Source organism: Agelaius phoeniceus, chromosome 9 (assembly GCF_051311805.1).
Source record: "Agelaius phoeniceus isolate bAgePho1 chromosome 9, bAgePho1.hap1, whole genome shotgun sequence".
Classification (NCBI taxonomy): domain Eukaryota; kingdom Metazoa; phylum Chordata; class Aves; order Passeriformes; family Icteridae; genus Agelaius; species Agelaius phoeniceus.
Genome location: NC_135273.1, coordinates 10,168,455 through 10,190,818, shown reverse-complemented (window position 1 = coordinate 10,190,818; position 22,364 = coordinate 10,168,455). Strand labels below are relative to the sequence as shown.

Here is a 22,364-nt window from a genome sequence, read left to right as displayed (position 1 = left end):
AGTCATAGCTTGCATTTAAACAAGAAACCAGCATTCTTCTCATCTGCTGCAATATGTAACTAAAATGATATTTTTTAGTCCTTTAACACGCCTACCAAAAAACCTGATGTGTAAGCAACACTCTTCATTGTTTTCTGAAAGAAAAGAAGATAAAGCGTGTGACTGAAAGATGAAGTTTGCAAGTGTAATATTTTCTAAAAAAGGATAACAACTGAAATCCAGGTTAAAGGTAAATGTTGTGTGTTATACAGATAGTGGTGTTAGCTGTTGTCTGTGAACATTTTAAGACACATGCCAGTGTTGGGAGGATGCGGTCAGTGTGGTATTAGGGGGAGACACACAGCTCTGAGGTGACATCCTGCTGCTCTGTGAAGTGGCAGTTCTGGTAGACCAATACAGCGGTGATGTCTGTCAGAAAAGTTACATCTCCTGACAGAGCAAGAAAGAGTTTTGTAATGCTGTTGATCAGATTAAAAAAATAAAAAATAAAACCAAAAAAAAAACCACCCAGCATTTTTCTGTAGATCATACATTGTTCTATTAGGTTTTGATGATGATTGCTTTGTAATGCAGCAGAAGGAAGGAAAACAAAGCTGAGTAATTGGGTAAAGAATGAGTTATGAGAGCATATTTTTCTTACGGTAACAATAATTCAGTTCAAACAAAAGATAGATCAAGGAGGTAAAGAGGCCTCAGGATCACTGAAAATAGAATTTTCTGAAGATCTTGCAGAATTTGTGGCTTTGCAAAAGTACTTCATTTAGAAAGAAAAAGGAAAAAGTCTAAAGGAGACAAACTTCTAAACCAAGTTGCTAAAAGTTTGTTGCATGTAAAAGCACAGAGTGAAGCGGTGTAACATCCTTTCTCTCTGATATCTTTTGACATGATCAGAAGCAAAGAAGACAAACACATAGCAAGGATCAAGTACTGTGGTTTTTAGCCTGACTCTTACCAGAATTCCCCATCTTGTGGCTCCTCACCCATTCTTTCTTTGACGTGAGAGACTGTTTATTGCAGAGTGGTTTTCCAAGGCGGTTTCTCACCCAAAGCTGACTGTTGTGCTCAGTTGCCTATCTGAGGTAGTGGATAAGATAAAAAAAAACCCTACTGAAAGTTGAGGAGAGAACAGTGACCTGGGTCAGCTTGCACTGAAACATGGGGCCCTTCTGAGGCTCTGCAGCATTTGCACCGTTTGGTTCTGTTTCTTTAGAATAAGGGCTTTGAGTATGTCTTAGGAAAAGCTTTTAAGGTAGAGCTTTTAAATAGTGCAGACAAGCTGTCTAGGCTGGGAAAGATAGAAGGAAGGGAAATGAAAGTATGGTGAATCCTTGCTACTCTGAATAGACAAGGATGATTGTGCTTTTGTAGTGCTATATATACTTGCCAAGGCAATCTGATCAGTGTTTGTCTTGAACCAGCTAATCAATGTGGTGTTGAGTTCAGTGCTATTTATCAGGAGAGCTGGAACAAGAAACTAATCCAGTAAATTTCATTTGTTCTCTGGAGTGGGTTTTGTTTTCATGCTAACTTCATGTAGCAAACGTTGACAGTACATATTGTTTTCCTCATTAATAAAACTTGGAACCTGTGATGTTCCTTGCAGCAGTCAAACCGTATCCAACACAGCTGAGCATGCATCTTTCTTTGACACATCCAAAGGTCAGAGCATGCACTGATCCAACTTGCTCCTTGTGGGAACTGTAGCTAAACTCTCCTGTCTCCAAGGCCAATGTGGAACAAGAGCTGGAGGTAGTTAGCTGTCTTCAACTCTGTTGTTTGGATGACAGATGCCTCTGTTTTCAGCTGGGACTAACAATTTTCAACAGAGCTGCAGCATGTTTCTCTGTTTTAGATCTGGATAACTTATTACAGTGCTGTTGCTGTTTTTGCTTAACCTGAGAGGGTGAAGCTGGTGGTTTTTGGAGTAAGGCTGTCAGAGAGCTGTTCTTTCTGGGTATGTTCAGGCTCAGCCAGCATTATTTAGTGTCAATCTACCTTTTGCTATTTCTTTGCACAGCTCTGAGAACTTGCCAGTCACTGGTGTAACACTGGGGAAGGCTGACCAGCACACTTGCTCATGCAAAGTGCCTCCTTGGGCAGAAGCTGCATTTTGATTCAGTTACAACTGAAAGTCTGCAAAGGCTTTGTTTCACACTGGCTGGGTTGCTGAACATTCTGAACTCTGAGTACAGCTGCTGCAAAGGGACAGTTAGTCTCTATGCCAAGATTTGAAGGAAACAAAATGATCTACATTTCAAATCCTGTAGTACTGCTCATATAGGAATTTCTAGTTTCAATATGATTTATTTTTTCATTCAAAGTGATGCAGTGAAGAATGTATGCGTGCCTGTCATCCCTTCTGCTCCCAGATCTCTGCACCTCCCTTAGGAATCCAATAGCTGTTGAAGAAAGAAGAGGAAAAAAACCCAATACTACTATTTTGGATAAACTGTCACAAAGAAAAATGTTTTTGTTTCAACAATGTTACACAATAAAATCACTGTTATAAGCCATTTTTCAGAAACAGATATTTATCACAAAGCCCTTCTTAACTAAGACATGTTTGGGGCACTTTTTGATGTTTTTCTCCCATGGTGTAGAAAGAACTGTCAGCACAATCTGCTTGGCCTTGTCATAATGGTCTGATGCTGAGAATGCTTTCATCATCCTGCCTCCCAGAAGGGAGACCTGAGAGGAAACCCCCATCTTGGAAAGAAACATTCTCTGCAGTCAGGTCTCTGCACCAAATCAGAGGTCACCAGTCTGATTTGGAGTGCATCATTGCCAGCTGTGGTTCCTGAATCTCCTCCCAAACTTGCATCCTCAGATTTCTACTTGGGTGCATTGCCATAGTTTTGTTTCAGGTTGAACCCTCTCCAGTTCTGTATATTTATGGCTGTCCTCAAAAAATTACAAAGACTGGGCAAATGCCCCCTCTAATCAGTGAGCTTGGACCTCTGGTCTCAAGTAGGAAGTCAAGCATTCAGCTTTCCTGGCTCCATTTTCAGTCATATCATAGCTCTGTACTTACCATTTCTCTCCTAAATGGATCTCTGGAGACTTTGCAGGCTTGCTATTTTTTTTTCCAGGGTGCTTTTTGAGGTGCTGAGAGCCAGCAGTCCTGATGCAACAACTTTTCTTGTTCAAGTGACTAACATTGCTCGTGGGCCTGAAAGCATTACTAGCTAAAAGCCAGTTGGGAATTTCTGCTGTAGGAAAGATGAGGTAATAGGAACATAATTTTGAGACAGATCACCTGTTAACGACAAATTTCAGGACCTTGTACTCTTGGGGCAGAAGTTGAAGTTGTATGTGTTGATCTACATCTGGTACATGTAATAATGTAGCCCATGCAGGCTTGTAATAACCAAAGGAAGTGGGGTAGGAAATGAAGGAAACATGCTTTTGTTCTCTTTTCTGTATGTACTGAAGTATGACAGCTTGGATAACCTCTAATCTTATATTGCAAGGGAACATGGGAAGAATGGGACACCCCAGGTGTCTGCTGGTGTGGCCTGTGCCAGGTGAGAAGCAGAAACATGCACAGAGCTGGTGCCTGGATGGAGAAAAGGAGCAGGGACAAGGTTGCATTGACCCAGTCCTTTGCCTCATTGATCCACATCTCTGGCTGGTTGCTTGCCTTTTCTCTCCTTCACACAGGTTTCCCCTCTCCCACCTTCCTTCAAAACTTCATGCTCACTGCTTGTGTCCCTCTCAGTGTCCTTCTGTCCCCTCAGTGTTGGCCAGGGCCAGGAGGTGCTGCTGGGTACCTTCTCCCATAAGGCAAGAGAAGGGGAACACAAAGTGTAGGCTGCTTTGGAGGCAGCAGTATGGTCTAACCCCTAGTTTTGGATGCTGTGATGGTGAATGCAAGTGTGTGACAGGTGTTCACAACCTTGTCTGGGAAAGGAGTGAAGGGCTTCATCTTGCAATTGCTGTGGTTCTTCTCTGGCTGCAAATGGTGCTGATCACCCTGAGTAGTTTGTGTAACTGTGGGCAAACAGCCCTCAAAGTTTTCTTCCCAAACAGTGCATGAGAGAACCATAAAACAATTAAATAAGCAATGTAGAACCAAGGGTCAGGAATTTTCCTCACATGAAACAAGTGGATAACATGGACAGGGCTATGGCAGAACATAGCAGTAGATGGTGTAATCTACCAGTGTTCCTTCTGTCCTTGGGAGTTTGAATTTGTGTGGAAATACTGATCATCTCTGCCTAGTGCTCTTTGTGGTTGTTCCTTACAGTGCCTGTGCAAAATTGGAGTATCCTGTTTTTCAGAAGTGAAACAGACTTCAGTCTGTTAGATGCAGGCTAAACCTCAGATAAAGATTTTGTATTTGTCTGAGTCTGAAGGAATACAGAGGAATCCCTGCATGAGTCAGGTTTTCAGCCCAGTGTTCCATTAAGAAGGCCTAGGGGCTGCCTTTTGAAGCTATACTTTATGGGTACACTGCTGCCTGAGCATCACTTCCCATTAGCCATGTAATAAGATTTTCTGTCCCTCTTGCCTCTTAATTATTTACCTTTGAGAGTACATTCATAAAGCAACATGACTTATTTAGGGGGAAAATGAAAAGCTCTTGCAAAGCATGGATGCCTTTTCTCTTTTTTTTTTTTTTTTGCCTGGGAGTTCAGTGCTTATAAGGCTAAGGATGAAGAACAGATTGCTGTGAATGGTAGATTTTGCAAATGAGCATGTTCAGCTCACAAAAGGTGAGGCAGGAAAGGGGATGTAGCAGTTACAGAATGATCTTGTAACTGTCTGTACAAGGGTTTCTGCACAGGAGGGGCTGAGGGAAAGGAGCATTGGTACAGAAAAGCTTATTCATGAAGCCACCAGTGGAAACAGGACATGAGTTTGAAAGGCAGCATTACTTTTATAGAAGCAGACTCTGTGCATGGTATCAGTGAGTTCACACATGGTCCAGACTGGTAGCAGCTCCTATGGTAAGGGTGTGGTTTTTCTCATGGTAGGTCATAAACAGCTGCACAAATTTAGTCATGCTTGCAAAGTCAAGTGCAGGCTGCTATCTCTGAGTTGTCTGGTTGCTGAGCCAGGGTGGAATATCTAAAAGCATCTGAATCATTTAGAAGCACAGCTCTTAATGGCTCTCTGGTGAATACTTGCTCCTTCACTTGGGCAGTTGTTGCTCCTCTCTGGTTGTCTCTACAGTGCTGTAGTTGTGCCGAGTCATTTGGGGAGCAGTGCCAAGGGTTCCTTGCTGTCCAGGACAGTGAATAAGGCAAAAACAAAAGGAGGGCATTTGATAGACACTGCTCTTCTCCTGATTAAGTGGGTGTGTTTGTAGTAAAAGGGCAAGGACCCTTCCACATGGGTGAAGGCTGCCAAAGCCATACAACCATCAGGAGGGATATGTGGAAAGGTAGTTGATGCCAGACTTGATTTTGCTGCTTATTTGCGTACGGGAAGATCTCCCTATGAGCATCCCAGGAAAGAAAAGGAACAGAACAGGAAGGTTCAGAGGTGAGATCAGCACTGAGGAGCCCACTGTGACTGTCACTAGCCTTGAAGAAGAGCCTGGTCAGCCAAGAGTGTTCCAGGACATGACAAGAGGAAGCCACCAGCATTTCCATGTGCTGCTATAGTGTAGGTAATCTCCTCTTTCTCTCAGAGCTGGACTGTGCAGGAGAGATTGCTTTGGCTGTCCCAGGAAGTTCTGGGCAATGTGTCCTCCACATTTTCCTCTCAGGAGACACTTGACAGTAGTACATAAAGACACAACCTGCTGAAGAGTTGGGTAGTTAATTACAATTCCACATGGTCAAAGCCCAGCCCTTAGATGGGAATTGTTCTGCTCCTTCTGGAAACTCAATGAAATCGTTCAAATGATTGATTCTAAATGGAGGAGCAGTGCAGCAGGTTTATTGTAGGAATAAGAGGCTAAAACAGAGGTTGCTTTGTATCTCCAATGTCTTTTATTTCCACCTATTTGGCCTTGTTCCCTGGGGTGGGTTGAGTTGTGGGCTGCCCAGTCAGGTTTTGCCCAGCTGTGTGGGAATCTTCCATGGAGCTTGGAAAATGGCATTCATGAGCTACACCCCGGTAATGCCAGGAGGCCGAGCGTGGGGCGGGTGCGCGCCTTTGCCCAGATGCACGGTTACGTGCAAGCACTCACAAAGAGCTTGCAGTTAAAAGCTACGTGCCCTTCTCTTTTTAACAGGGGAAGCAGCCCCAGCTGTGTATACAGCTTGGTGTTTCCCTTTGATGTGTGTTTGTTTCCAGTGTTTCTCATAGAGTGGATCCTGGCGCTCCTCAGAGCTGTCTGCCCTTTTCCAAGTTTGCAGCTGTGTAACTGCAGAGCTTGCTGGGGTGAGCTGGTTTCAGCAGTTTGGGTGGGGGGTTCCTCTTCCCTGCAATCCCTCCTGTTGTTTGCTTTGCTCCTGGTCTTTCCTTGCCAACCTGCACTGCAGGGAGCTGTCTCATTCTGCTAATGGAAACAGTGCTTTGCAGAGGCCTCGAGATCCTCCCTTTTGCTTTGCCCACTTGCTCCTACACACATGGCATTAATGCCCTTTGCCAGCTGCAGCTGCCACTCTGGAGCAGATCTTCTGCTCTCAAAGAGGTTTCTGGAGACTCAGTGCCCCTGCAGCTGGCTCAGGCCCAGTATCTAAAGGAGAACAAGAAACTGTGTTCTTCAGATGTCTGTGGTTTCTGAAGCTGTCAGGGATGGAGCTGAGAGGGGCCTACAGCACTCATTTAGTGCCCTCATCCCAAGGCAGGATAAGCCCCATCTAAAGCTTTTCTGGCAGGTGCCAATCTAGCATGGCCTTAAAAGCATTTGTCAGCAGGATTGCATAGGGAAACAGTGCAGCCTATTGCCCTGATTAACTGTGGTTACTGCTAGAAAGTTTTGTCTAACATCTGACTAAGAAGAACATTATTTCAGCATTGTTCAAGGGAAGAAAAAAGGCCATCCAAAGCTGAGTGGCTCTGTGAATATGAAGAGTCCCAAATGCTGAATATAGCAGTCAACTTTCCTAGCAAGAATCACTCTGTTAGACCCTCAAAGTATGCTGAGGAGTTCTGGCTGAGATAGGCAAATGTGGGGAACAAATAAAATGGATCTTTTCTTTTTCCAATGTAAGCATTTCCCACTTCACCTAACCCAAAGAGCAACTTCGATGCCAAAAAAAGTGGGAAACTGGATGGGAACACTTCATCTCCCATGGATATTCTATGTAATATGACCCTCTTAGGAAATGTGCAGAGCCTGTTCTCTGTGGTGTGACCTCTTTTAAACTTTTCTTGGCTTGGAAGAGCAGCTTACAGGCTTGGTATTCACTGGAAAAAGCACATATAGGGATACATTTCAGTGAAGGGATTGCAAAAGGAAAGGAGAAGCAAAATCTTACATCTAGTGTCATATACTTCAGGAAAACATGTGAAGGCACTCTGGAGTCATGAATGTCTCTTGGAGCTTCTTTGAGTTGTGTGTTGTGGTGATCTCTGCACAGAGTACACATGGTGGGGAAAGAGCAGAGTGGGAAGGGGTTTGTACTGTGTGCTGGGCACACTGGAAGTGTTCAGCAGCTGTCAGAGTGGAAGGCTGTGGTACACAAGCAGGGGACTCCTGTAAGCCCTCCAGGCTGGCTCCCAGCTCTGTGCAGACAGCACTGGCTTGTGCTTTCGCTCAGCCATCCAGGAAAAGCAAATTGCACAAGGTGCTTAAGCAATTTTTTATTTTTTCATTTCAAAGGATCCTTCTTTTTTAATTGTTCTGTTATTTAAAGTGAAAAATATTATTAATCTTGCCAACCCTTATAATCTTCCCTACAATTCTGGTGGTGCTTGGGGCAACCCAGCACCCAGAGTTAAGTGTTTCCTATCCTCCACACAAAACCAATGAGCCAATGTAACCTTTGTACTTAAAAAACAGAAAGAAGAGGAAACATCCTATGTAGGTGTTTGTTTTTTAGAATAGTGTGATGTCTGAGCTACTATGGTGTATATTTTTTTAATGGGGCCTAAACCATAATGGGATTAACAGTAGGACATCAGAACTAAAGGGTTTTAAGAAGTAAAAAGCTTTATGACTGCGTGATTGCAGTGTCAACAATACAGCCTTCATCTTGTCTTCCTGATTATGACTAAACTCCTTTGAAATTCCATCTTGAGAATTTCTTGGGACAGAGATAACAGAAGACCTCAGACAGATTTTTGTTGCATATATGGAGTAGTGAGGAATTACTGATCCATTTTGGGAAATGTGGCCATGTTGTACTCTGAGCCTCATTAACTACCAGAGGAAGCTGGATGAATTGGCTTTCAGAGAATCCCAGACTCTTGGCTCTTCCCACACCTTTGTCATTGCTGAGCTGCATGAGCTCCTGAAAGCCAGGAGTAGCTGTAGCTGTGCAGTACTGTATGAAGGAATTAGGATTAGCACCATTTTGTGGATGAGTGGTGTGTGCTTCAGTTCCTGCAGGGTTTCCCTGGGGTCATGCAAGCTGTCTGTGGACAGGTCTGATTCTCACTCCAAGGTCCTGCCTGCTGCATCGCCCTTTCCTGCTTGTGGAAATGTCATCTCCGGTTTGCTGCTCTGCCCTTCCTGAAAGTGCCTGCAAGCTCTGCCAGCTCCTGGCTAGCACAGCACTAGGAAAGTCAAAAAGTTCCTCCTTCTGGTTTGTAGTTCAGCTCTCGTGCTGAGGAAACCCACCACAGGCTCTCTCTAGGTGAATTATGTTTGGGAAAAATTACCTTTTTTGTTGTTTTTTAGCTATGATTTTTAACAGTAATGTTTTTTGAAACCAACAAGGAGTCATCCCAGGATGGGATGCAACATAGAAAATAAAATATCTGATTGGTGAAACAGTAATGAATATTGCCTAAGTTCATGAGGCCCTGAGAGTGACATAAGCACTACAAAAGAGCAGGGAAGGAGGGTGGGATTGTGATTATAAAGTGGTGCTGCTGCAGGTATTTCTGTAAGGTCATGTTGTTATTTTCTTAATACTGCTCTGATAGCAGAGCAAATGGAAACCAGTTTCCACTAAACCAGAGGAGTAGGTGTTCCAGCTCCTCCCTCTTTTTTTTTGTCTTTTTAAATAATTTTTCTTTCCAAAAAAAGCCATGAACCTTTCAGTGTCTGGTTTGTTCCAAGTGGGGTCCTAACCCTTTTCCTGCTGGGAAAATACAGGGTCAGCAAGCATAAGGCAGCTAATCCTCCTACAAATGTTAGTTTACTCAACTACAGCTGTTCTTGGTTTGGAGAATCAAATTTGTATCCATTTGTGGCATTGAAGACCCAGACAGGGGTCATAATAGTCTTCTTTAGCTGATCAAAAGTTCACTAGGTAGAGCATCCTGTGCTTAATATAATGATTTTTGAGCCCAATTGAAAGCACTAGAAGTTTTGTAGTTGAGCTGAAGCAAATGGAGCAATTTGCATGTCTTACAGATACATTCTTTTCTTGCTTCCAGCCCAGAGAATGTTGTTTCCAAGCAGCCAGCTCCATGCTTTTTCCTTGTTTGAGGTTTGAGCCATCTTGCATCTCTTGGCCTTCACACACTCCTACAGGACAGGAAGAAGATATAAGGAAGGTGCCCAGTTAAAGGGAGAGAGAAAGGCAGGGGGTTTGTATTGTTCTTTCCCCCTGAGGTTTATCTTGTTTTAATTTTCTAGACAATAAACTTGGCTCCTCTTTGGAAGAACTGTATTGAGAAGGAGATTGTATTAGCACATCACACCAGCTAAACGGAGGCAAGGTGTGTTTTCACACTCTCTGGTGCCTCCTTTCAAAAACTCTTTTTTTTCGCTGGTACCTCTGTATGTGTGAGTTCAGGACAGGGCTCACCTGCTGTCAATGTGCTGGGAGCTGTGCTCTGTTCAGGCTCCCCTCCTGAGTAACAAGTATAGGTAATTTGAATTAAAACCATTTGTCACTTAATGTTAGCCAACTCCTAGCCTCGTGAAATACAGTATTGCTGGTTTTTCTGTGCAAAAATCCTTATGTCCAGTAGGGAAAGGCCTGCTAGGATGTTTCAAGTTCTACTTCCTACTGCTTTTTTTTCCAAACATACATCAAAGAATGACCTTGGTTGGTAATTCATTTTCCCTGGGAAGTTTGAGGTTAAATTTAAAATAATTTTACAAGGTGAAATTACATGCACTGCTTCCCTTGTTCCAGATGTATGCCCTCTATACCTGAAAGGTACAGTAGATATTTGATGACTCCTTAAATATTTCTGACAGTGTGAAGAGATATTAGATGAAGAGCACATGCTTTCCTTCTGGCATAAAAGATTTTGTGTAAACAAGTATGTCAAATGGTTACATTCTTAGAATATACTTTCATTAGGAATTTTCTTCCATGAGATAAGCTTCAGAAAATAGATGCATGTGATGGAAAAATTCTTAGTGGTATAACTTACCTGTGTAATTTTAAAAATTATGTTAATGACAAAAAGAACTTCTAGTACCAGATAAGAATTTATTCTTGATATTGACAAATTTCCCACTCATGATTTTAAAACCAGGCAATATGTTTTCTGAAATAACAAGTTAATAGCATCCTTTCCTCTTTCAGTGATGTACAAATGTCAGTCTTATGAAGCAGATCAGTCCCTGGCTACTCTCCAGCTGCCTGCTGGGAAGCTCTCTGCTGCCTCGGGTTCTGCCAGGCTCAAGTGCAGGCATGGGTCTTCAGGGGTCCCTGCAGATCCTTGCTAATTCCTCTGTTTTCTGGTGTGCACCATCTTTGATTTCTTCTGGAGAGGCTGGAAGGACCTGGTGGCAGTAGATCTGAGCTGGAGAACTTTCCCATTGCCTGGCAGTTTTAGAGGCCATTAAGGATATGGAATGAGAGCATCTCTGCTTCTCAGAGTTTGACTGCAGAAGCCTTGCAGGAGCCCAAAACACCTCTTCATTTCAAAGGCATTGTGCTTAGCCAGGAAACCTCTGAACAGAATAATCAAGAATAGCTGGAGAGTTTGGGAAATCTTGGCTATCTTTGCTGGTGACCTAATTCTAGCAGTAAAGCTGAAAATCCATAGATTGCAGCAAACCAGGTTAGTGCCTCCTCTGCAAGGAGGCAGGTTCCTGATGAATGGCACAGCTGCTTTGCAGGCATGTTGGCAGTGTGCAGGAGGACTCTGCACTGACTTGGCTTGGAGCACACTGTGTATCCCTAGAAGGATAATTACAATGGTATTAGTGAGAACCAGGGCACAGGACACCGCTGGCTATTTAAAGAGCAGGTCTATTTTTAACCACCTTTTAACAAAGATGGAGTTTTTATTAGACTGGGCTTTATAATTAACCAGCCTGGGTTGTCTGTTGATGTTTACAGCTTTCTTTGCATGTTTCCTGATAGTCAAATGCAGGATTGTCACCATATCTTATGGCCAGGGTAGGAAATTGCAATACCTGCATGCTTGGCAGCACATTGAAAAGTTGGTGGCAAATGATTTTTACCTACATGTGGCCATACAGGCAGCACCTGGGCTGTGTTCTCAAGTCAGAAGGAGAACATGATGTAAAGCATCTGTGGCCTGTGGTGGCTGTTGGGTTTAGAATGTTGTGAGCACAGCTCAGCCTAAAAGGGGTTTAGCTGGTAACATTGTCTTCTGTGCTACACTAAAATATAATATAATTATATTCACCAGGGATTAAAATACTCTCTGACAATGACCAATATTGATAATAGGAGATCCTCAATATATAAATTCAGGGGAAAATCTGCTCCAGAGCATCTGTTGCTATTTGACATCTCTTAATAAATGTCCAAGTTTCTTGCAAGGAATGACAAAGAGGAGCTGGGAGTTGGGAAGAGAAAGTGGTGGACAGGCGCTGAGGTCAGTGTGAGATCTGTATGAAAATGAAAGGGTGAGAGAAAATGCCAGGCATTGATTGATTCCATTCCTTTGCTGGGCAGATGGCCACCTATGCTGCTCTCATCACCTTCTCATTGTGAAGCCCAGGTTATTGCATTTGATCTTTTTCTACTGAGTTGAAGCAGCCCTGTCTCATCAGCGCCTCTGAAGATCAAAGGGGTTATGAAAGGATGAGCAGTTGTGTTACCGAGCAACTGTGAGTTCATTCTGGAGGAGGAACCTTCCAAAATGGCATCATTTTTATTACTGGGAGCATCAGTATTCAAAAGTTTTTGACATTGCCTTTTCTAGTTTTGGAAGTCATGAGATTATAGGTAGTCTCTCTTTTTTAGAAATTATTTTATTCATTTAAATAAAGCTTCTGTCTTCTAGCCGTATAGTTCAAAGCAGGAAACCTCAAGATGTGCAACAAATAGGACCCAAAGGCCCAGAAGTTATGCTGTGAATAAAATTAGTCCCAGATATATCACTTCAGCTTCAGAATCATAGTGTTGCTTTAGTATAATTATTTGGGATCTGCTTGATTTAGGAATTTGCCTTCAAAATCATAACATAATTAGGAGAGGCCTCTCAACAATATTCAGTTTTATACCCAGAAGGATCCCAGGAAATGCAGAGATTTTGACAGCTCTGGGATGCAGAGGGAGGTGGAGGAGCATGTCTTTCTCCAGACTGCAGTAGTAGGCTAGAAAGGTCCATGTTGGAATGGACCAGTGGTGGCAAGACATCACTTGGCACAAGGTTTGTTGGGCTTGCAGCTTCTGTTTGCCAAGAACCTGAAACTCTTCCAAAGTTGACATCAGTGATGAGTCTTCCCATCTAGAAGTAATTTCTGTGTAAGGTGGCCATACACTCACACTGCAGTGCAAGGCCTCACAGGGCTCAGGGACAGTCAGGGTTTGTAGCATGGACGCTTTCAAAGTGTACAGTGGAGAGTGTGGGCAGTACATTTTCAGGTAAAACCTTGCTTTATGCTTACCTTAAGGCTTGCAGCTTCTGTTGCAGATGGGGAGGAGGGTTTCTGTGCCCCAAAATCAGCCATTTTTTCCTGAGTATTTCAGTTGCTTGGTAAGATGCTCCCTTTCCCAGGGTACCTGGTTTTGGTTTTGTCTCTGAGGTGGCCTTTGGACAAAGCTCTGCAGTTGTGGAGTACATCAGTACATTGCTGTTTGTATTTTGTTTCCACTTGTGGCCTTGAATCACAACTCAGCTTTCTTATTCACTGTGCCACCCCTTATCTGCCTGGTGCATGGCTTGTGACCAGGCAGAGGTACATTGATTTGTGTGACTGTGAAAAACTGCATTGCCTTGGGGTTGGATTTTTTAAATTATTTCTATTATTGTTTTACCATTGTTAGGTCACAGATCTCATCATTTGCAGTTTGTTTTTCCTTTGGCCTTGACTTGAGAACACAGTTGGGTGCATGTTCATCTCTGACTTTTGCAGACAGACCTGACATGGTTAAGATAAGGTTGAAAATGTTGCTTGTAGAACTTTTTTGTTCCTTTAAATTCCTATTTATAGTATGTTGTCAACTCTTTTTATTGTCGGGCTTAAATTTTCATTTCTTTGTTTATTTTAAATGGTAGATCTTTACATCTAAAAATTTAAAAATATGAAGGATTTTTTTCAGTTAATTTTTATGGCAGATGTTATTAGCTTTTGGAATACAAATACTCATACATGCCAGGGAGCCATCGGTAGAAACTGACTGGAAACAGGGTAAGATGAGCAAATATCCCCTTCCAACTGGGAGCAAAGGCACGAAAACAATCATCAGGAGAGACCTGATTTAAAATCTGAAAGCAAGGCTTGTTGCGAGCGATTTCACAGCTCAGGTGGAGAACATTGACTTTCAGCTGTGCATTTGTGAGTCCGATTTCCTCCTGAAGGCCGTGTCCGTGGTGCCCTGCGCGCTCGGGCTGAGCGGGGCTGGCCGCTCATCCATCGCAGCCTGGCCGGGCGCCGCCGCAGCGCTGCTGCCTGCCCGGAGGGCTCGCAGCAGTTGCATAACGCGCTGCAGCACCGACACACAGCGGGCTCTGCCCGCTCCTGCCTCCTCCAGCCCGCAGCCAGCGCTTGGGAAAACCTCTGGAGACAAGCGTGGCTAAAGCAGGGAGCGGATACCTCGCTGAGAGGGCTGGGCTGGGGGTCAGGGACAAGAGTAAGGAAAAAACATCGAGTCGTATGATGGCTGTTGGAGATAAGCAGCCTCTGACCTGTGAACTGCTTTTAGAAGGAAAGCCTATTTTCCCTGCCCTGTGGTTTTTGCATGTGTTTCTCATTACTTTTATCTCAGAATCATTCCCGTACATTGAATTATTGATGTGGGGTCACATGTGTTTCTCCAGGAATTGCTTTCTTTAACCAGTGATCCCTCCTGAATTTTTTAAACAATCTGTTAGGCTCTGAAATCAAACAAAGTTGGTGGTTTCTGATTTCAGGGTTGAATTAGATTCGACTTTGAAAAGGCTTTGAGGGAAGAGGAGACATATGATAATGTCCTTCTCCATATTAGGATCCTCCTTCTTCTGGTTCTTTTGGTGCTTCTTTTGGTTTGCTTCTATTTTTTTAACATCTCACAAAGATCAAGTGTCTGATTTAGCATCAGTGGAACTTGAGCATATTCCTAATGTTGAGCACATGCTTAAATCCACTGTTGAATTCAAGCCCTATAGACCTGGAGGCATAAGTACAAAAATATCTGGGAAATGCTTTTCTTTTCCCTCAGATGCTCCCTTCTTTCAACATACAAAATTAAGAATTCAGCATTTTGAACTGCTGCTGGAGGCGAGTTGGTCATTTCCTGCTGGGAGGGAGGCTTGATCTTTCAAAGATGGGAAGAGAGTTTGTGTGTGTGTGTCTGTGTGTGTGTTTTGCAGATGTTCAGGCCTTGATTCAGCAAAGTCTCTCAGCAGTGTCTGACGGGGGGATAGTGCTGAGTCTGATAAAGCTGCTGCTCCAGAGCTGAGTGTGCGTGCGTTTGCCTGACTCCTCAGCAGAGAAAGTTTCTTTTCTCAGTTTCCATCGCTTCTTCCCATGGTGGAAGTTGGCAACGACCCTGCACAAATCCCAAACCACTTCTGGCAAAGAAGCTGCTGTCTCTCTGGCAATGTTAACATTCAGGGATTGCTCGTGTCTGCAGCGTTTCTGCAGCATGGGCCAGAGGAGGATGGAGCAGGCAGTGGGGGTCACCCCTTGTCAGGGGCTGCACAGGGGCTTGGGCTCAGCAAGGGAAACTCTCCCTGGCCTTACAGCCCTGGGCTGGCCCTTGTAGGGACCCTGTTGGGCATTGTTGGGGGTTAGGTTTCCAGCCCCTGTGTAGCCGCTTTGTGAACAGCAGACAGAGGGCTTGGAGCTGCCAGCACAGGTCCCTCAGCTCTCTGGGGACTTCCCAGCAGGGAGGAAGCTGATGGCTTTGTGCCCAGCTTGCTATGGTGCAGAGTGTTGTGCTAGGTTGATTCCTACCCAAACTCCTCAAAAACGTATTCAGAGGTGTGGGGGAAGGAAACAGAGACTTTTTTTTGCACCCACACCTTTTTCTGCAGTGCAGTTTTGATTCAGGCAAAAGAGAGCCCAGTTCCTGCAGTGGGATTTGCATGTGTGTTGTACACTGAGACAGCTGAAGCTGTGAGCAAAAAGCACGCATAAATAAAGGCTTCCTCCCTGTGCTTTATATAATCAGAGTGGGTGATGTCATTGGGAGCTGGAGAGGAGAGCAGGCTGTGAAATTACAGCCCTCTGCAGCCAGACAGAGCCAAGTGCAAGGGGGGGCTGCACAGAGCAAGAGCCAGGCTCCCCTCTGATACAGGCTCAGGACAGAGGACTTTGGAGGGGAGCTGGGGGTAGAAGTAGATAATCCTGATACAGTCAGATAATCCAAATACAGTCAGAAGCTCTTGCACAGGCACAAAGGGAAAGCAGGGAGAACAGCAGGTGCCTAGTGAGCAGCACTGGGGCTGCCATTTCAAGGGCCAGCAATCCCTTCCTCTGTATGCAGTCTTCTACAGTTTATGAATCTGCTGGAAGGGCTATGGGGCTGCTGGGCTTTTTCATCCTTCTTCTGCTTCAGTCTCCTGGCCTATTGCAGCTCCTGGTAGAGAAGAGAGGGCATCCTTGCTTTCCTTCCCTCCACATCCCAGAGAAACTTGCTTCTAGTCTCTTCCTGGCCCCACACAGGCAAAGAAGCACAAACAGAGGGGCTCTGTCCTAGCCAGAGTGGCCAGGTGAAACAAGATAAAGGTGATCCTCAGCTCTTCGGGACAGGGCTTGTGTTTGGCTCTGACTTCCTGAAACCTCTCAGGTGTTTTCCTCCTTTTTGGCCATTCTGATGCCCCCCCAACATGGGAATCTCAAACAGGAATTTTCCCTCTCATCAGGCTGAGCAGGAAGAGGGGACCAGGCTCAGCCCTTGGGAAAGTGGAGAGCCCCTTTCTTTCAAATCTTTTACAGATTTCTCTTTCAACACATGAAGCATCTACAATGTGCTCAGTATGCTGCTGTGAGAGCCTGATTTATTCCCACTTTGGCAGGAGGAAGGGCTGCAGCTTTTCCCATCTCCCCTGCAGCTAGCATGCAAAAGCTTCGGCCTCTGCTGAAACTGGAATTCTCCTTCTGTCATCCTCTGTCTTCCTGAGGATCAAGAGAGCAAGAGGCAGCAGCCCTTTGCACCAAGCCTGCCTTGTTTCTCTGTTATATAACAATATGGGCTTTTAGACTTGTTTTTCTAGATATTGGCAGATGCGTCAAATATTGGCATAATCCAGTGGTTTACATGGAAAGCCGTCTGGCTCTGTCTGGAGGCTGCACAATGCTGCTATTTTCATTGAAAACAAGAGCCTGCAGCATTGTCAAAGCCACGTTGCAGCAGAGTCCAGGTAAACAAGGGGAAAAGGCACTCACATCATGGCCTGACCTGGGGAATTACAGCTGCCCAGGGGCAGCTCCAGGACTTGATAAAAAAGATTAATGGCTTTGCAATTGCTTTCTCTCTGAAATGGTCTTTTAACTAAGTCTTCTGTGATGGTTTTCAAAGAATCACAAAGTCATTTCAGTGGAAAAGACTTTCAAGACCATTGAGTTCAACCTTTGACCGATCACCATTTTGTCAGCTAGACCATAGCCCTCTGTGCAACATCTAGTTCAGTGAGCAGTGACTCCATCTGCTCCCAGGGCTCAGGAGTTTTATTTCTGATGCACCCACCAGTCTGTCAGACCTGCAGTGTGTGCTCTGCAGTTTAAGAACCCATCTTGGTCCACTGGGGCTGTTGGAAGTTGAGGTCAGGGACTGTGATTGGGTTAGATTTTAAAAATAAAAAAGTAAGGAAGGTATTGAATGCTGCAGAGGGGTGACAGCTGGGGAAGATGTTTAGTTGGATCTCTGAAGGAAAGCAACATGCTCACATGCCAGGACAGTTTGCAGGCTTGTTTGCTCCTTCCCATCCCAGTGTGGCTCAGCTTGAAGTGCAAAATAGGGGGAAAATCCAGTGGCAGCACAGAAGTACCAGCTTTGGTCAGACCTCTTCAAAACCTGCCTTAGCTCAGCCAACACCACCTGCCCCTGCTGTGTGCTTCCAGCCCGAGCCGTGCTGTGAGCCGTTGGGAGCTTATCAGCTCACACCACACTTGTACCCCAGGCAGGTGGCCCCTCCTGATGCCTGGTGTGCTGGCACAGGCCATCGCCCCTGCTGCAGGCCACAGCCTTTGGCCAGCAGCCAGCAGAGCCAGGTGCAGGAGTGGCTTCTCTGAAAATGGTCTGCATGAGCCTGGGACAAGCAGTAACCTTCTTCACTCCTCTGTGATCCTGGGGCACAATGGGAAGGTTTTCAAGTGTCTGGGGTTTTATTACATGGCTGGACCTTTGCCTGTAGCTTTCAGGTGCTTAACAGGGTTGATCTTGTTCAGTCTGCACACAACCCAGCTTTTGACGTGGCAGATCAGTGCCACCCTTGATCGCTGTCTCAGCAATCCAGCCAGTGCTTGCTCCTGCCTGAAGCTGATCTCTGGTTCCAGGAATTGCAGTTCCTGGTGCAGCACCTTCCCAGTTCCTGGTAAAACACAGTGCTGAGAATCAGCCCAAAGCTCAGGCTGTAGATGTGTTGTCCATTTCTTTCTGCATTCAAGAGTGGACTGTGATGTCTTTGTTACTGGTTGGATGTTGATTCCCCAAACTTTTGTTACTGTTACACAAATAATTTGATTTTCACCATGGGCTGGGAGCTGCCTCCAGGTCTGTGGTACCTGCCTGTAGCAGATGCTGTGTAGCACTCTGCTGTTAGGTGGAGCCCCAGATCTGGGCTCTGCTTGATCAGTGTGTTTTACTTGGGCAGGTCTGTAGGTGAAGTGTGTGGCTGGAGCTGATACTTGTGCTGTGAGGAGACACATGCTGCTCCATGCTGCAGCTTAGTGGCTGTGCTCTGACACCTCTGACTCAGTGACTTGCCTGTGTGGCCATTCAGGAAGTCTGTGCCATATCCAAAAATTGGTTTCAAACCCCTCTTTGACCACAAGATTCATTTCTGTGCAAGAAGTCAGTGTCCAGGGTCCCAAGAGATGACATGAACTGTAGTGCCACTGTGAACCAGCAATACTTTTTCATTGCTTCCCCTTTTGGTCATCATGGGACACAGGCCAAACACCTGTAGTGAGTGCACACTCCTGACCAAGCTCTGTGTTGAAAACTGGCTTTCAGGTAAAAATAAATCCCCCCCATGTCAACCATATGAGTTTAATGACAGTGGGGTTTGCCCTAGAGCAACTTAAGAAGTAGGAGATGAGATTGATGTGATTACTGTTCTTTCAGTTTGATTTTTGGATTATGATTTCCCTTTCCCCACCCCTGTATTTGTTAATGTTTAATGGAAAACATGCTTTCTTCAAGGCTCTTGCTGGTAATATGCAGCCCTGTGACTGTTATTGAAACAGAATGATGAACCCTTCGTAAAGAGATTTATGGTAGAAACTGTGAGGAGCTCACTTCTACAGCACGGCCAGTGAACACTCCCCTGTGCTGACAGTTCATCAGCAAAACCCCTGACCCTTCCACCCTTAATCATCCTTGCTTGTCACTGACATAATTGCCTGATTACAGACTCCTCTCCCCCACCCCTTTCAAACTGGGTGCAATAGTGCATTTGAAAAACAAATGGAAATGAACTGTCCATGCTCTTTTTTTCTTTCTTTTTTTTTTTCCTTCCCCTGCATTGAGATGGATCAGGCTAAGATTCAGTTTCTTTGTGCATGAGCAGGGGCTGGGATAGGCTTTCAGGAGTCTTTTGCACTGGTGTTTCTTGCATGTGAATGGTAAAGCTGATGTCATTGTGTTATTGATTGGGATGACAACTTTGGACATAAATCATTAATGTCTGGGAAAGAGAGAGGGAGGGGAAAAAGGCAACGCACACTCGATAGTTTTCCATAAATCTGCTGTTCATCCCTGCATATGTGATCCAGAGGAAGAGACAGTGGGAACAGTTTTCCTCTGCAGCCTGAGGACGATGTGGGTTGTCACTGCTGCCTGAACCATTTACCCCAGAACATGTTGCCATGTACTGCAGAAAATGGATCATATCACCAGCAGTGCTGTTGTGCTGGAGCCTGTCTTTGTAGCCAAGGTCAGAAGTCTGCCTGGGGGAAGGTCTTGGGTTCTCTCATTCCCACAGACCTTGCACCCCCAGCAACATTTCAGACCTGGGCCCAGGAAGGAGAAAGAGTGCAGTTCTTGGGAACTACTATCTCTGTTGCTCCTTGAATTGCCAGGGATTGTTTCAGTGTTTTGAATTGACCATTTTTCCATTGATGGTCTTAATTTCATGCAAAAAGAAGGTGTTCAGGTCAGTTCATAGCAAATGTCCCTGAGCTAGCAATGGACAAGCATGCAGGGGGTAGCAGTCATTCAAAACTGCTTTCACAAAAGTTCTTCTCAGCAAAACAGATAGCAAATAGCTCAGAGAGAGTGGAAATCCATGAGATACTTGTACCATTTTCTTCTGTGCCTTTGCCCCTGCACAAAGTTCATCCAGATGGGTCAGATTATCTGTTCAGACAGCAAGAAAATAAACAGTGTCTGTCAGAGGTTAGCAATAATGAAAGTATTGGTGAGCAGCTGATGTTTGAAGCGTAAATAGTTCAGCGGCAGTCTGTGCTGGTACCTGAGGGGAATCTTGTCATGCCTGGAAACAGGGAAGCCTGAAAACTGCCTCATAGGGGGGCAGCAATAAAAGAAGTGACATTCCCTTGCAGAAAGCATGGCTCTGATCCTCCTGTTCTCCCCTTGTAGCCGAGCTCACCTCCGCCTGTGTCTAGAACGCTTAAAAGTTCTGATACCGCTCGGACCAGACTGCACCCGGCACACCACGCTTGGGCTGCTCAACAAAGCCAAAGCACATATCAAGGTAAGAGCTGCCTTTCCCTGCTGCTTTCAGCATGGGCTCTTGGGAAGTGCAACGCAAGTGTCGTCCTTGCTGCCTAGAGCTAACTCTGTTGAACACAGTTAAAACGTAAATAAATAAATAAAAAGAGCAAGCAAGCCTTGCCCCCTTGGTTAGCCATTTATCATTGCCACAAGCCACATTGTTGGAAGAGTCCATAATGAACTCCTTAAGTACAAAAATGATGGATTTGAAGAGCAAAGATCTTGTTCTGTATTGTGATCATTTGTTGACAGCTGTATCTCTTTAAAGAAAAACATACCTACTGCTGAGTGACTGCATTTTGATGGGAAATGCAGCTTTTTTTCTGGTGTGCTACTGAGTTTCCACTGCCAAAGCATAAGCACAAACCACAAGAGTGTGAGACAGGTTTGGCTTGCTGGAGTTCCATGTGTGAACCTTCCAGCTAGCCTAGCTCTTCCAGCTCCACTTTTGGCAAAGAGAGATGTGAAAAGAGAATGCAGCATTGTCAGTATCTGGGAGAGGCTGAAATACTTCGTTGCAGGTCAGGATATAGAGAGGGAAGATGGGTGATGAGGGAGGAAAAGTGCTGCCAAAGGGACAGAGTTAGCCTGAAATGACTCCTCCTTATGCAATGTGCTTGTCGTAGGAAACAAAGAACAGTGCCCTGGTAGATTTCCCAGCTGTGATCAAAGAAATCTGTAGTAGGTTATGTAAATCACTCACTGAATAGAAAACTGTTTCTGAGAAATCCTTCTAAACCATGCAGTAAAGAACACAGAACTCCCGGGCCACGTTTTTATGTTGGAGCAGCTCGTAACAAACCCTGGAGTGGATTGGTTTGGGGGTGTGAGGCCCCTCCGTGGGCACAGGCGGTAATGCAGGTGTCTGATGCCGGGTGGGATGACCACAGACTGCTGCCATTCACAGCGCGTCCCCCGGAGAGCCTCAGTCCTCAGAGACTCTTCGTACTAATGGGTATGATTTATCAGGAGCTGAGAGGTGGAAAGATGTGGGGAGAAAGCATTGTGCTTGGAGACTGCGAGGCAGCTTGGTTCAGGGCACTTGAACTTGAATCCTTCTGGGACTGGGAAGGTCTAAGCAAGGCAGGTGGCAGGGCAGTGGAGGTGGGAGGGAAGGAGAAAAGGATAAAAGCAATTACTGAGTTATATTTGATCATCTCAGAAACTTGAAGAGGCTGAGAGGAGAAGCCAACACCAGCTTGAGAACCTGGAACGAGAACAAAGATTCCTAAAGAGAAGACTGGAACAGCTACAGGGTCCTCAGGAGATAGAGCGAATACGAATGGACAGCATTGGATCTACCATTTCCTCGGATCACTCGGACTCGGAGCGAGGTGGGTGTTGCTGAACCAGCACGGAATTGCCAGGACTCTGAAGTGAGAGAATGAGATTCATCCATTTCTTATCTCTCAGCTTCCCCTTCTCATGGCCTTTGGTGTTTAGGTTGCTGATTCTGCTCATACACAGGCACATACACACACATACATATAGAGAGTTTAGTATTTTGCATTAATTCTAAGTCTGGAAGAATTGTTGTTGCTGTCAACTTGAACTGATTTCCATGGCATTGAAAGAGATGGTAAAGTTGAGATGCTCATTGTGATTTTTGGTCTGCTGAATCTCTTGGCAACAAAAAGAGGAAAATGTAAGATATCAATAAAACTGGAACCAATGTTTCACACACCTACCCCCCAGCCCCCCCACCAAACTTCCCATTGAGCTCACCTCTTCAGTCAAAACTGGCTAGATATATCTGAATGGCTAACTGAATTAAGATAACTTCCTTTTTAAATATATCCCTGCAGTGGACAGACCATTAGGCACAATAGATGGTTTGATATTTACTGACAGACCAGAAGATGATAGATAGTTTGGGTATGAATCTATAGTTTAAAACAAAAATCCTTTGGAAAATTCCTGAACAATATGGGAACCAAGATACCTGGTTAATTAGATCTTTGCTTTTTAAGTCTTTCTTAAAAACAAGATGTCTGTTCCAAAATCCACTGAGCATGTGTGAAAGTAACCCAGATTCCCATGGTAATGCATTGTAATTGTGTGTGGTCCTGGCTTTGGCAATATAAAGTCAAGCAG

At 44.8% G+C, this 22,364-nt stretch overlaps 1 protein-coding gene and 1 long non-coding RNA gene across 4 annotated transcripts in view; one reads left to right on the top strand and one right to left on the bottom strand.

Moving 5' to 3' along the window:
• MXI1 (MAX interactor 1, dimerization protein) overlaps positions 1-22,364 on the top strand; it is a 54,884-nt gene that overhangs the window by 30,246 nt on the left and 2,274 nt on the right. For both annotated transcript variants that reach the window (XM_054637758.2, XM_054637759.2), the window contains exons 4-5: positions 20,136-20,250; positions 21,433-21,604. In XM_054637758.2, coding sequence (XP_054493733.1) covers positions 20,136-20,250; positions 21,433-21,604 — 287 coding nt within the window. The remainder of the gene's footprint in view (positions 1-20,135; positions 20,251-21,432; positions 21,605-22,364) is intronic.
• Positions 901-17,922, bottom strand: LOC129123427 (uncharacterized). Of its 2 annotated transcripts, XR_013183446.1 has the most exons (3): positions 10,396-17,910; positions 3,032-9,535; positions 901-2,399 (listed from the first exon to the last, which is right to left on the bottom strand). It is a non-coding gene; the product is annotated as an uncharacterized LOC129123427 (long non-coding RNA). The 2 variants fall into 2 exon arrangements; XR_008534691.2 differs by lacking the exon at positions 901-2,399 and having other exon boundaries at positions 7,687-9,535; positions 10,396-17,922.